Here is a 14,059-nt window from a genome sequence, read left to right on the forward strand (position 1 = left end):
TCCCCTAATAATGTGACCATTGTAATAGAACCTCAACCCATGGCCTTGCACTTGAACAGGTACAAAAGATATCTTACCACATGTATGTGACAAGATGTATTTTACAGTAAAGTTTAACCATCCTTCAGTACCATACAGCATAACTGAGAAATGAGGTAGGTCGGGGTGTCATTAGGTCCACTTTCTTAAGTTCCACATTACAAAACGTTTGCTTAGTGGTGCAAATAATGCTTTGTCTTTTCTTTGTGCAGCTGTACTTTGTAAAATCATGACTAAAAACATACAGTAAAATAAACCACTGTGTTCTGTGACTTAACTGTAGAAAAAAATCCACTTTTGATGATCCAACACTTCTCTGCATTAACCACATGACTTAGTGTTTTATCCTGCGAACTCTGGACAGCAAAGAGCTTGGCACTCTTACCTTAACCAATTAATTGCCCGCTGCATCTTAAATATTTTCTATTGTGGGCAATTTGATTTAAACCACCAGCCTCTCAAAATGGAAAGCTTTGATAATAAAAGATTCTCAAGGATTAAGGGCAGTACAATTACAAACTGCGGAGCTAAAGTACAGCACTGGAAAGCAGGGCTAGAAGCTTGCTGTCTGTCTCAATTACAGTAATCACGCACGCTCTTCAATAACATGCTGTAAATCAGACAATCACAATGTACAGATCTTGTGGTCAGCATTTCAATGTTAAAAAAAACTGTACAGTCACATACAAAGTTTGAGATGGTTTTCAAAGACCCTTTCTTTTAATTTATTAAAACAAAAAACAGCAGTATTGAGACCTGCCCCAGTTCAGATAAATTGAACAGAACACTTAAGCAACAGCGGTATTTTAACGACTTTTTTGATATTTTGTTCTGATTTGGGTCTGAAACAATATGAAGGTTTACAATTGCTACTGTAAGCGATTTCTTTATTTACCGGGATGGAAATAAGACTATTGCATAGCAGTTTCAACCATTTCAGGTTTTACTGGGAGCCACAGTGTATACAATAGGTAACAAGGACAGAATATGATTAGCACTGCAGCTTCTATTGGTTGCTATAGTCATGGTTGGTGGACAGGCATTCATTTCCTGCTTTGTAAGGGAACTGATCCTGCATTAAACACGATGTAGAAACTGCTGAATGCCCCACTAAAGTGCAGATCACAGCAGAAACAAAAACAACGCAACTGTTTCAGACAAATACAGTATGAAAATGCATACAGCATGAACATGCATACAGCAGATACAGCATGAACATGCATACAGCAGATTAAACTTGTGAAGTACTTGTATTGTACCGTGATGTGCTGTCAGTAGAGAGTTATTGGCATTCACTTTTCACCTGGGTATTTTTCAACCAAAAAATTTTTAAGTCAAAAAATAACAAACGCCTGTGTTGTCTGTCGTCCGAGTTATTTTTAAACCTGTACGCCAGGTCTGCTTTTATAATGACAAACGCACAAACTGGAAGCTGAATACAAAACAGTAACTAGCCTTTGCAAAAAAGTCTTAAAGGAAAACGACAGGCTGCTGGACATGCATTGGATTTTAGATTTAAGCTACAGCATATTTTACTGTCAATTACCTTGGTTTAAAAACAAAACCAGAATATTTTAAATAGCTGCTGAACTGCTGTACATAATCAACTTGCAGTCAGACTGCTACAGTGCCTACAGTAGCATTAATTGCCAGCAAATTTTATAATATTTATATATAAATAAATGTCATTGAATTTAACAAGGCCTATTTTGGACCCAGAATCTAGAAAAGTTCTATAAAAGCAGTGAAGCTACTGTACCTACCATTGGCCCAGTTGAGGTTTCTATCAAATACACTCACTCAGTCAGGCATTTCTAATGGTACAGTTGCTGCATTGTAGACTGGAGCTTGGCTCCCTTACCAAATAAGGCCTTCCAGCTGCCTTTAATTGTTATCAGAAATGTATACGATCACTGCCAGTAGTGTGGAGTTTATTTCATTTAATCAGGGGGCGTTGCAAACGAATACAGGCCTAACTGTTTGTTGAATTCAATTAAAGCTACAGTATATGAAAGTGGTTGGCGAATGACAGCAGCTAGATTGAGGGCTCTGGGATCGGATTTCTCCCTCGAATGAGTGAAACCCAGCACGCCCTACTGCAAAGAGGCTGCAGTGTCATTTACACAAATCGGATTGTTCAGGAGGAACCGAGAATGACATCTGTTCCATTTTCCAATACATGCAAACCTACACTTGTAAAGATTTACTCCACTATCTCAGTATTTACTCCGCCCTCAGTGTAGCTGCTGTAATCAGAAGAGATTCAAAATATTCTAACGCTGTCCATAACAGAGACATGTTCCATGTGAATACAAAGAAATCATTCTAGTCACTTCAAAGTTGCATACAGTAAGTGTTTACAAGGTTTTAGCTCGCCATTAGGCTTCATTGCCAACTAGATGTCCAGTACTGTAAAGCTATGCTATGGGTTAATGTTTAGCTTTCTCTGAAAAGTTTGGCACATTTTAGATTAATGAGAGCTAGACTCCCACAACTGCATAACACTTACCATTACAGTAGATGTCTTTCTATATCTACAGTCCTGATAACTCCAGGTAATGAGTGCAATCCCACAGGTTTTGTTTGCAAATCTTCTGACTGAGTCGTGAGGTATGTCTGCAGGTCTACAAAGATCAGGACCATTTCTCACCTGCTTCTTCCACCCCAGCCTGCTCTGGCATTCCAAACATTCACTCTGATTCCTATCGCTGTATCACTTCATTACAGGAATGTAAATATGTGTTACAGTGAGGAATTCTGCCATGGTCAAGAGCATACTGCACAGGAAGAGAAGTTCAGAGAACATCTGGAACACCACATTGTTTCCATGTAAACTTGTTAATGACATGTGATAAAAGATGTGGCTTCCTGTGTTCAGTCTCTTAAACTGCACAGTTCAATGGCTGGTGATTAAGGGCAAAGCCTTCAGTCTGCTCTTACCATTACTGTAGAAGCAGCAGCAGCAGCACGGCTCAGCCAACACAGGCTTCAGTTTGAGAGGTCAGCCGACTTCCTTGGTCACTTTGTTCTCCTCATACTGGGCAGGCAGGAGATGCATGTGATCAGTAAGGAAAGATGAATTCCCTATAGTTATACAATACCGTATGTGTCACCCATTCTATCTGCAAGCCACTGAAGGTTATACATACTGAAAATAACTTTAAATCGTGTTTTACAACTCGTCTGGGTTGTTACAGAGTTTATTTACGGTCAAATTTAACGTAACTTTACGACTGCCATCGAAGCTCCCAGTTATACAATACATGGAATGGATCACACATTTACAGAAAGAGAGACTACACAAAAAGGAAAACCTCTTTGAAGAAAGGGATTACACACAACTTGGTTCTCTAAATCTCTGTAGTACAATAAAACCAAGACCAACACTTATGTAAAGCTCTGCGTTTTTGTTCACAGTTATTACTTAGTCACTGAAACTGCTTATTGATGCACTCATATTCGGTATTACAGTACAATGGCCAGCACAGTTCTTAACGATGCACTAAACCCCAGGATAGGCATCTGAAATGACTAACTAGCATTCCTAAAATATTTCACATATTAAGCACATTCCTCTGCATTAGTCATCAAGTATCAAACATATGGCACAACACATGCGGGTCTGTGTTCATTCTTTTACCGTAAATGATAATCAGAGATCATTCTGGGCAGATTGTGTGCAGAATCTGACCAATTTAGCCAACCATCTTCTAAGAATTTGCACAGATCTCGGTGAACTCACCCTGACTCTTGCGCTGGCCAGGATTGTGATTGGGTAATGCAGAGCCGCCTGTGCAGTGTCTGCTTGCTTTGACGATGACATGGTATATTGAAGCCAAACCAGAGACCATTTTGATTTTTAAAATAACCAATCAACAAACACAACGGTTAGCTGCGGAGGATGCATGAGTAGTTTAGAAGAGTAACAGGAATCTACAAGCAGTTTCAAAACAGGACTTCACATTCTGAACATTTGATCGTAGAATTGTTTCATGAATTGTGTTTTATTTATGGATAAAGGTTGTGACAAACTTTAATTCCTGAATTGAGATTTAAATTAAACATTAGAGCCCGAAGGAGCGGGCTTAATCATGTGGTAATGCCCACTTCGTGCAGTTACATGACAGTTTTTTAAATAGGATTTGAGTGCATATTTGTACAGCCAGCTAAATATCAGTATTTACTATTAGGCTACTTTTTTTTTAATGTGTTATTGGTAATCGTGCTGTTGTGTTCATAAAGTTTATTCAAAGTGCTGTCAGAGAACAGGTACCAAGTCTGTATTGCTGGTGATCAGTTGAAATAACGTTATTGAATGTCAGCCAGCATCATCTGCTTTACAACTTGTGAATATTTCCTATTCTAAATTTAAATAGATACAGCAAGGACAGCTAGGAAGTAGACATTGACAGACTGCGTTTAGAGTGAGAGTACAATAAGCACAGAGATTTTCCTCCATCAAGCAGGACAGGTCTGCAGGACAGGGTTTTGTTTTTTTTGTTTTTTTCCCCAGGAGGATTTCCATGGGTGGAATTTAAGGGCGGCAGCTGTTTACTATGGAGCGCCATATGGTCCAAAACTGTCCAGCCATTAGTTTGTCAATTTGTTTGTCAATTTGTCCAGCAATTCGTCTATTCATACAGTAATTCATAAACGTATTTGTTAATTCATCTAAACTCATTAATTAATTTGTAAATTGATTAATATGAAAGGCTGTACGGACCTGTAGATTTCCAATCAACCACACAAACTTCCAACTGTCAATCTCGCACTGTACCAAAAACACTGCAAACTTTCCAGCCAATGGGATCACACAGTAATATTTCAATGAATGAAAGTCCAGCCTCACTTAAAACTGCTTCAGCCAATAATATTTAGAAGGGCATTTCAAAAGATATTCTATTTAACAAGATACTCGCTGCACCCTGTTCACATTTGTTAGTCAAATTCTGTAATGGTAGGTAAAGCCCATTGAACAGCACTGTGTGATACTGCAGGTCCCTGCCATAGGCTTCACTCCGGATAGTCATGTGTGAAAATGAGATACGACAGCATGCATTTTCAACAATGTATTATTATTATTATTATTACTATTATTAGTAGTAGTAGTAGTAGTAATTTATACCTACATTTATTATAACCTACAATTGTTAAACACAGTAAAAAGAAAGGTTTGGTATTTTGTAGGTGTTAACATTACAATACATTCCAGGCTTGTCAGGGCAGCATGACCCTTCCTTGTAAATACTGCACCACATGGCAGCTCAACATTTCAGCTTTTAAATAATGCTACCTGGGAATAGGGCCTAAAGTGCATACTATTGTAGAACAACACTGAATGCAAGAAAAGCACAATACTGTATAACAGACAGAAGGGCTTAACTACTGGACCTGAGAAAAACGGATCCTTATTTAGAAAATAATTTAACTAACATCAAATACAATAAAACACAGCTCCATTAAGCAAAAATACCATCCTGTAAACATCTAAACCTGTCAGCTAGTGTCTGTTACGGCAGAATCCAAACAGATCCCTCAGGCTCGCCATCCTTGTTCAGACTTGATCCAGAGAGATGTGACATGCTGATATTGCATGTCTGTGTGAGTTCCACCTACTTCAATTGCACCTAGAAGCCATCAATTTTACTTTGCAAAACAATTCTGCAACAAAACACACAGAGACAGATGTAAGGCAATACTCTCCATTTCCATGCGTGACACAAATTAACTTGGTGTCTGAGAAAGCGATCTGCACAGTAATGTCAGCCTACACTGCAGTGTTTTTTACAGTAGGATAATGTTCTACTGTCTGATTTTTGCTCTCCACCTTGCAAGTCATATAATGTTTGTCAAGTTCAAAAATAAATGCCGAAGATCAGGGTTGAGGTCATTTCCTGTTTTTCAATGCCAATTCCTTTTGAAAACTAATTCCCATTCCCTTTTAATCAATTCCACACACCACACACCATTGATTAAAATTGCATGTAACAGTATTCTGTTAAAACGAGCTTCTCACAGTAGGCAACAGATAACTTAAATTGAAGTTAAACTGGCCTCAAATAAAAGCAGTTAAACAATCACAGCAATTACTGTCTCTCTAAAATAACAATTCTGAAGATGACTGAGATACGAAAAAGAACGTCTACTGCAGTTAGACATGCAGTAACTAAACAGGATCTCTGTGCCTTGCAGTTGTGTGCAGAAGCTCCACAGTGACGCTACAGCAAGTACACAAAGCTACTGTAGAGTCAATATGCAGCATCCCTATTTACATGTCTTACTGTAACCCCGGGCAACAAGTGAGTGCACAGCTTGTCACAGCAACAGGCTGGTGCTCTGTTCCTAGAGTGCAAAGTACTTTTTATTTTTTATAAAGGGTTTCCTGATTTAAATACTTGTTTAGCTTGTGGGGAACAAATTCCCCAAACAAACAGAGCCCAGAATACAGTGTACATGATCCCTAACCATTATGTGCTCATTATTATTGCATTTTGTATAACAGAAAATAAGCTTGCTTTTTTTCCCCTCAGTTTCTATGGTACCGTATATTGTGGGGTCTACCCCTCCTTGACAATTTTTATTTACTTAAATGTGGATAATCACATCCAGATTACAATACAACCATTAACCCAGTAAATCCACAATCTTGCTGTCAAACCTTAACACAGTTTACAGCATGGCATTATTTCATACTGTCTTAATGTGCTCTGTGTCACGTGATTAAAGTCAGGGGAATATACCGTCAGGATCAGTACACTAAACATTCCAACATGTTTAAAAAAAGACAGAAGTGTTTTATTAGGATTCACACATTAGGAGGGAATAAATAAATAGTCGAGGCTAAAAAGATTCCAGGTCTCTAAAGTAGCAAGAATCTGCAGAACTCACCCCTTCAGCTTCAATCTAAATTATTATTTTGTGTTAAACTGTATGCTAATGGACGTATTTTCAGGAAGAACAGTTTTTCATAACCTTACAGCAGCTTATCACAGGAATACCTTTGAGGATACAACTACACCAGAGTTAGAGAGCATTACAGTATGCCTCATTTCCATCTGATAATGAGAAGGAGTGAAAAGCAGACCAAAATAAAGACTCTTCACTTGCATCGCGACCAGCGCGATATCAACCCAACTGTAAGTGTACAAGCGTCCATCTGCAAATGAGTACAACATTTGTATTTTTAACCCAAAACAAACCAACTGTGGCTTACAGCAGGCCATGAAGTAACACTCCTGAGAAATACAAGGCACAACTACAACCCAAACTGATTTCCGAACATTACATGTCATCTTGGAGTATCAAGTTTATTTTGTTTTTGTTGCGTTACAGGACACTGCACTGTCTCCTTACTCTCTAGTAGTTTACTGCAGGTTCCAGTATAATGAGCAGCTAATTGTTTGGAACCGTTTGTCCAGCTTTAGTCCAGATGCATCCATGAGCTATAAATTAAGGTGACTGAGTAAAGACAACACTGAGCTGTCAATTCAACATGTCCCATGTGTCAAACTAAAACCATGTGCTGACTGCATGTTTAGCACTGCTGCACTGCAATTCCAATGACACTTTTAAAGAATCACAAAAAGGTGTTTTACAGAAGGATGCAGCAGGTCAAGCATGCATTTTAGTTTTTGTGTTTTTACCATTAACCTTGTCTCCGCCACGCGAGCTGAAAGCAACTTTGCCAGTATCATGCCACTTGCTGTAAGAAAGCACTGTTACACTGTTCTCATTAAAATCCAATGTCGTTTACACTCACTTAGGTCAAGTTAGAAGATTGAAACAGAAAAAAATGCATTAAGCTTGTAGGGTACTGTGCTGTAGGAGCGCAATGACTAATGACTGACTTGAGAGACCCATCTACAAAACACTGAATAAACAGAGCATGATGACTGCAAACTAGATGTTGGTAAGTGGTACAGTAGCTTGTCTGTATGAGAAAAAGATTTGAGGCTGCTATAAATCTGCTTCCCCGCAGCTATAGAATAACAATGCAGGATACTTGTGTATGACAGGAACAGTTCGCAGGGAAGAACTAGGAGTCAGAGGCCAGGGAAGCAGTGGGAGGGCAAGTTTTTAGCTGCCCAGCGCCTGGAATGCAGACAGAGCGTACGAAGAGCCACTGGGACGAATGAAAACGAAACAGAGATTTAAAAAGATATAGTGTAGAATAAAAAATGTGTGTATGTGTATATATATATATATATATATATATATATATATATATATATATATATATATATATATATATATTATATATATAAACCACAACTGAAGTTGACTTCTCCCGTTTTTTTATCGCCTTCTAATAAAAAAGCTGCTAAAGGAAGTCCCCGTTTTCCATTAAAAACTGTATATAGTATCAATCATAAAACGGCACACCACATTAAATAATTTATTTGGGTGTGATAAAAAAAAAATGATATTTTACCTCTACCAAATACAGTACAATATCTAAACAAAGACTTTCTTTTTCAAAAAAAAAAAATAGCAAAAACAAAACCTCCCATTTGCTGACTAGGCCACACTGCATGGTTTAATTTGTCTCAGCTCTTTTGAAGTCAGACACAATATTCATGTTTCAATAGAGTGTGTCCCAAATCACACTCTATTTTAAGGGAAAAAAAAAAAAAAAAACTTACCACAACCAGAAAGCTGGTCTCACAGAACCGTCACTGTGGCAAAACGTCAACAGTGTGTTAATTAGTGCACATTAAGAGTCGTTTGCAGACCAGTCGACTGTTTCTATTAAAGTCCATCATATCTACTGTGTGGTCATCGTCACTGAAGAGACTAACAGGGACATGCGTCATTCATATATTATCCAAAACTAAAAATAACCTACACATTGTATGCGTTTCTAAATAAATAAATAAAATAGAAAGCACATTTATGCAGATATAGTATCCAGAATACCCGACTTTCTGCTTTAAGCATTGGTCAGCATCAACACATATCGTATTAAAACTATGTGGGCGGTCAAGCTGTCAAAACTATTTTCCTGTCTAAATTGCAGCACAGAAAACAACATCTAACGATGCGGGCGGTTGTCAGAAGATGCCCATTACTCTAGTGCTGAGTGCAGCGTCAATCATGAGAAGTACACAGATCAACCAATATAAGAACACACACCATCCTTTCGTGCTAAACCTGTGTACAGTACGATATTGTTACAGTATTGACGTGTTTACTGTACGTGGGTTACACAGAATTTCGATACAGAATAGTTTTACATCTGATGCCAAATAAAAACTGCAGTTCAAAATCTGTTTTGGGTTGCTGCCCAAAGCCTCCTGGCGTCATGGACGAGGCTCATCCCCGACAGAAGCATATCTTATTCAGGCTGCCTGGGGGAGTTGTGCAGTTGTTTATTTAAAGACAGGAATTCTTAAGCTTTATGTAGCCCCAAGTAATTTGGTCTGCTACCAACATCAGACTTGACGCGAATAAATACAGTAGCAGAGATGTATTAGTAGCATAAAGACTACAAAAAGGTGACAAAAAAAAAAAAGATAAATAACTGATGTTGTGGTGGGGGTTGCTTAAGTTTGCAAATGCTTATGCCACGAAGAATGGTCATGCAGCCCCCAGACACAGTCCCCCATACCGCTTTCTTTGCTGAACTGAAAAGTTTATAAAACATACATTACTGCATGCAAATAAAATTACCTCTTCTGTCCTTTCAAATGGCTGTTTCTTCAAAGCCCGTTTAAACGATATATCCACAGACGATGTCATTATTTCCACAGGAGCTGATCTTGCAGAATTCCAAGGCGCCCGTTTAACTAGAATTATCCTACAGGCAAATCACCCGAAAAAAAAAAAAAAAAAAAAAAAGTCTTCTCAGATCCTGTCGTGGTCTGTTTTTTTGTTTGTTTGTTTGTTTGTTTGTTTGTTTTTGCTGTTGTTTTTATCTCGCATTAGCTCAGAGTTGAAATAAAGATCTCGGTTCTGTATTCTATGAATCCTTCAGTGTTCCCCAATGCGATCCATGTTTTGTAATAACTCACCATGATCAAGCTGTTAACAAGAATGAAAATAAGAATAGTCTTGAAAACATTTTCCATTTTCTCCCATCCACGTACCGAATGTCATTAAGTGTACACTACCTTAATGTTGCGTTACTCTGCAAATTACATCAGCAGCAACGTTGTGTGGTTATCCCAGTAAAAAGGCAGTATAAATAAACAAAACTGTCAAGTCAAACTCTTTAAAAATAAAACATAACAATAATTGCAATTTGGTTTAGACTAGTAGCGATGACTAGCAGTACTGTAAAAGCAACAGAAAAAAATACTAACACAGGCGTAAAGCATTTATTTAAACGTTGTCCCAACATATACATTGAGAAAGTTATACTAGACCTGCATTTCCAGTGTTCATTTGTGCCACACGTGGTTTGGTGTCAAAAATTTAAAAAGTAATTGCGTAAATTGGCTTAACTTTGGATACTCCAGGGGGAAAATAATGTAATTACTACTTTTAAAACAACGTCCATGCTGTTTTGTCCCGTGCGGTAGAAAAAGAAAACCTTGAAGTACTTGACCAAGTTGCTGCTTTCGTAAAAAGTGCCCTGTCGTTATTTCTGAACAAGTTAAATGAACTTTGTTTCTGTGTTATTCTAGCAGATTGAATGACACAGACTCCATGTATTTTCCCTTGGCTCGGAACTCCTGAATTGACTCACACATTGGGCAGAAGCCTCGGAAAGAGCCCAGCTACAACAAACATCGCGAGAGGGTGAATTTAAAGAGACAGAAATGCTTTTGCCGGGCACGGTTCTGTTTGTTGATAGCTGCATTTTGTTACATAACGTATAGGTACACAAAAAGTTTTAGAATATTATAAAAATCATATTAGTTCAGTACGTTTTGGACAAAAGCCCTCTTCAGCTCTGTAGAAAAAAAAAGTTAAAAAAAAAAAAAAAAAACTATGTACAGTACAATGCAGTAACTGCAAAACGCACTGTTAAAAGATGATATGGTGTTAGTGCTTATTTTAGCTGTGCACTTTCACCACCAATGGCGCCTGAAAAAATATTATATACACAAACAGTAAGAGGATGGAACTGCGCTTAGGGATAAGATAAGGCTGTTAAAACGACCCCTAAACATAATAAACATTTGAGCTTAACCAGTGTAAGAACTTAGACAGGTCCCTGGTTAACGCAATGGTGTGTGCGCTGTGCACCAAAAGTACAAATAAATACATACATAAAAAGGCTGAAAATTGTACTTTCTGTAAGTAGAAATGTGATGATGGGTTACAGTGAAAATAGTTGATGCTTGTTATAAGATGTATCTTGTGTTTAAATATGCGTGTGCTACCTCCCTGACTGTGTGTTGAAACATCCTGTTCCAGAGTGTCATTTTCCTGTTTGAATTAACAAGCATCGTGAACACATTATGGAAAAGACAGAACAAGAAAATGATCTAACCATTTCAATTAAATATACAGAGAACAGCTACACACCCCATATAAACTGCACCCTTTTCTATAAATATATAGACTGGTTATATATAGGATCTAAATACCAGACAATAAATAATAAATAATAATAATAATAATAATAATAATAATTTACCAGGCTTCTTGTGAGTAAACTAGTTAAACTATAGTAATTTTACATGCATAATGTAGCTGTTCTATAAAGAGATGAACAGCTCTTATAGTTCTGTTGTTATTTTAGGATGCATGCTTTACTGTAATCAATACATTTTTTGCTGTAATAATTTAGGGATAGGTGCAGGGTGGTGGACACAAATAAAATACATTGATTACAGAAGACTATCACTGGCTGGGCAGAACAGTGCAGAACAAGCCAGTTTGGAAATCATACAAATGTACACTTAAAGGTAAAAGTAATATTAAGATCCGTTTGAAAGACAAATATAACAACACTATTTTAAGTTGCTCTTGCTTCCAGATGATCACGTGTGTAACAGCTCAGTTTGAAAATACAAGACAGGTCACATTACCATTACCCCAAGGAGTTCCATTCTTTTATGATTCTACACCGAAAGAACAGCTTTTGAGTTTCCTGAGCATTTCATTTAGAACTGCCTATCATTCCACTGTCTTGAGGTCTATGCCTATGAACAATGTAGTCTGCTGTAAATTCTGCCACTTCCCTTCGTTTAAAGTTTAAAATTGCTTTTGTCATTTCAGCCTCTCAATAGAGGCTTGATGAGCGATTCCAAATGCACTTACTGAGACATTTCACGCAGACAGTTCCTATTGTGTGTGGCTCAGAGTTAAACTAAAACAATTCTGAAATTAGTTGTTAGTGGTTATATAGTCTGGTGAATAACTGTCTGAGCAGAAACAGTGATTTAGAATTATACAAAACATGCATGAATAGGATATTAGATCGATAAGGAATTAATGATTCCTAACAGGTAGATGCATCTCATCAATAACTGAAATAATAAAAAAGATCAAATATTTACTAAAAAAAATACAGCTACAAAGGAGTAACTTGTACCCCTATAAATGTTTAGCATAATAAAAGCATAGCACAGAATAATAAAGCATAGTGAAAGCACGGGTACTGAGCACATTAGCAGTAGTGCAGTTTTATAAGGGTAGTTCTGCTGAAAAAAATATTAAACTACTCGAAAGACACAATACATTATTTGAAAATGAGGCAGCAAACACCAGGCCCAGCAAACACATGACGCTGTTTAGCTAAGCCTCGGGACTTTGTTAAAGCAGATTACAACTAACAGGAGTCTCCCGCTGTTGCCATATGTTTATTTTTATTTGTTGGTATTTGTTGCACTATTCGGAAGTTATCAAGAGTAGTTTTGAAATACGCAGTTTAACTTTATTGGAGTATTGCAATGGCGTGACTAACAGTCGTATGAATTTCTTCCTGATTGGTGCAAGTCAGTCCTATCCAATTTCAGTCTCGTTTCTTTATATATAGAAGTGCTCACGCTGACACTCTGATTTGTCAGGGATGGGAGTCTAACTCGACAGAACATTGTATTTTAGTACCGTTCATATTGCACCGCCAAGGCCATGAATCACTCATTAACCCATTAGGTGTTATTGTCCTCTTTTGAGGCCAGGCTACTAAATCATTTTTGAAGCATTTTTAAGTGGCATCTACCAGTTATTTATATTTTCAATTTAACTATATTGTTGTGATAACTTACCGCAAAAGTGAAGTCTAAATGTTAATGTATCCATTACATAAATACAGCTTGTGTTGTGATTTTTTAAAAGAAAAATGAATTTGATGCTTAATGAATTAAAGGTGTCAGCCCTGTGAAAAAATACATTGGCGAGCCCTAGATCCCCAGCAAATTCAGCAACAACCCTGCCTATACCTCACACAAGAGCAACAACAGAGGAAGCAATCTCATTGGCTAACATGTGTTCCAACCTGTGCAGACATGCGCGCATCCCAACACAGCTTGGAACTTTCAGAAGCATTCTGCCTGATTCACGTCAAGTCCAATTCACTTGCCATTTTTTAAGCGCATGAACTGAACTTGGCTTCGTTTTGCCAAACAACATCTCCAGGCATTTGGATATCAGCCCACATTTTAACAACCTGTAGTGTGTTACTGCTTTCATACTGCCTGACATATTGTTGTAGGGAAATACATCCCTTTTGGAACCATGACATAAAACAGTTTGTCGAGTATCAATCTGTTTTGGTTTGAACTGACCTTTTTGGTTTTCTCTTTTCCATAACAAGAATTATATTTTATTTGATAATTTATTATTAATAATAATTATTAATTATGTGTGTGTCCAGGTGATACTTTCCGCGATATTTTTTATTTCTAATAATAATTAATAATTATTATTATTAATATTATATTATTATTTATAATTATATTATATTATATTATTACCGTACAAATAACGTGTTTAATTGCACAACATTTTCCCTTTAAATTATTAAATCTTCATGTCACGTACACTTGCATATTGAAATATGTTTTTACACTATTACAAAATCTATTCTAGATAGATGTTACATGTTACAACGTGCCGGCCATACATA

General features: G+C 37.2%; 1 protein-coding gene across 16 annotated transcripts in view; it reads right to left on the bottom strand.

The window, feature by feature from the left end:
* Positions 1 to 10,911, bottom strand: part of LOC121324193 (rap guanine nucleotide exchange factor 6-like) — a 75,948-nt gene extending 65,037 nt beyond the window's left edge. For 4 of the 16 annotated variants that reach the window (XM_041265772.1, XM_041265768.1, XM_041265780.1 and 1 more), the window contains exon 1: positions 9,709 to 10,769. In XM_041265772.1, coding sequence (XP_041121706.1) covers positions 9,709 to 9,777 — 69 coding nt within the window. In that variant the 5' untranslated portion in view covers positions 9,778 to 10,769. Of the gene's footprint in view, positions 1 to 9,708 lie in introns of all 16 variants that reach the window. The other 12 variants (XM_041265777.1, XM_041265778.1, XM_041265773.1 and 9 more) reach the window with 8 other exon arrangements.
* Between the last annotated feature and the right edge of the window lie 3,148 nt (positions 10,912 to 14,059).

The sequence above is a fragment of the Polyodon spathula genome, chromosome 12 (assembly GCF_017654505.1).
Source record: "Polyodon spathula isolate WHYD16114869_AA chromosome 12, ASM1765450v1, whole genome shotgun sequence".
NCBI classification, from domain to species: Eukaryota; Metazoa; Chordata; class Actinopteri; order Acipenseriformes; family Polyodontidae; genus Polyodon; species Polyodon spathula.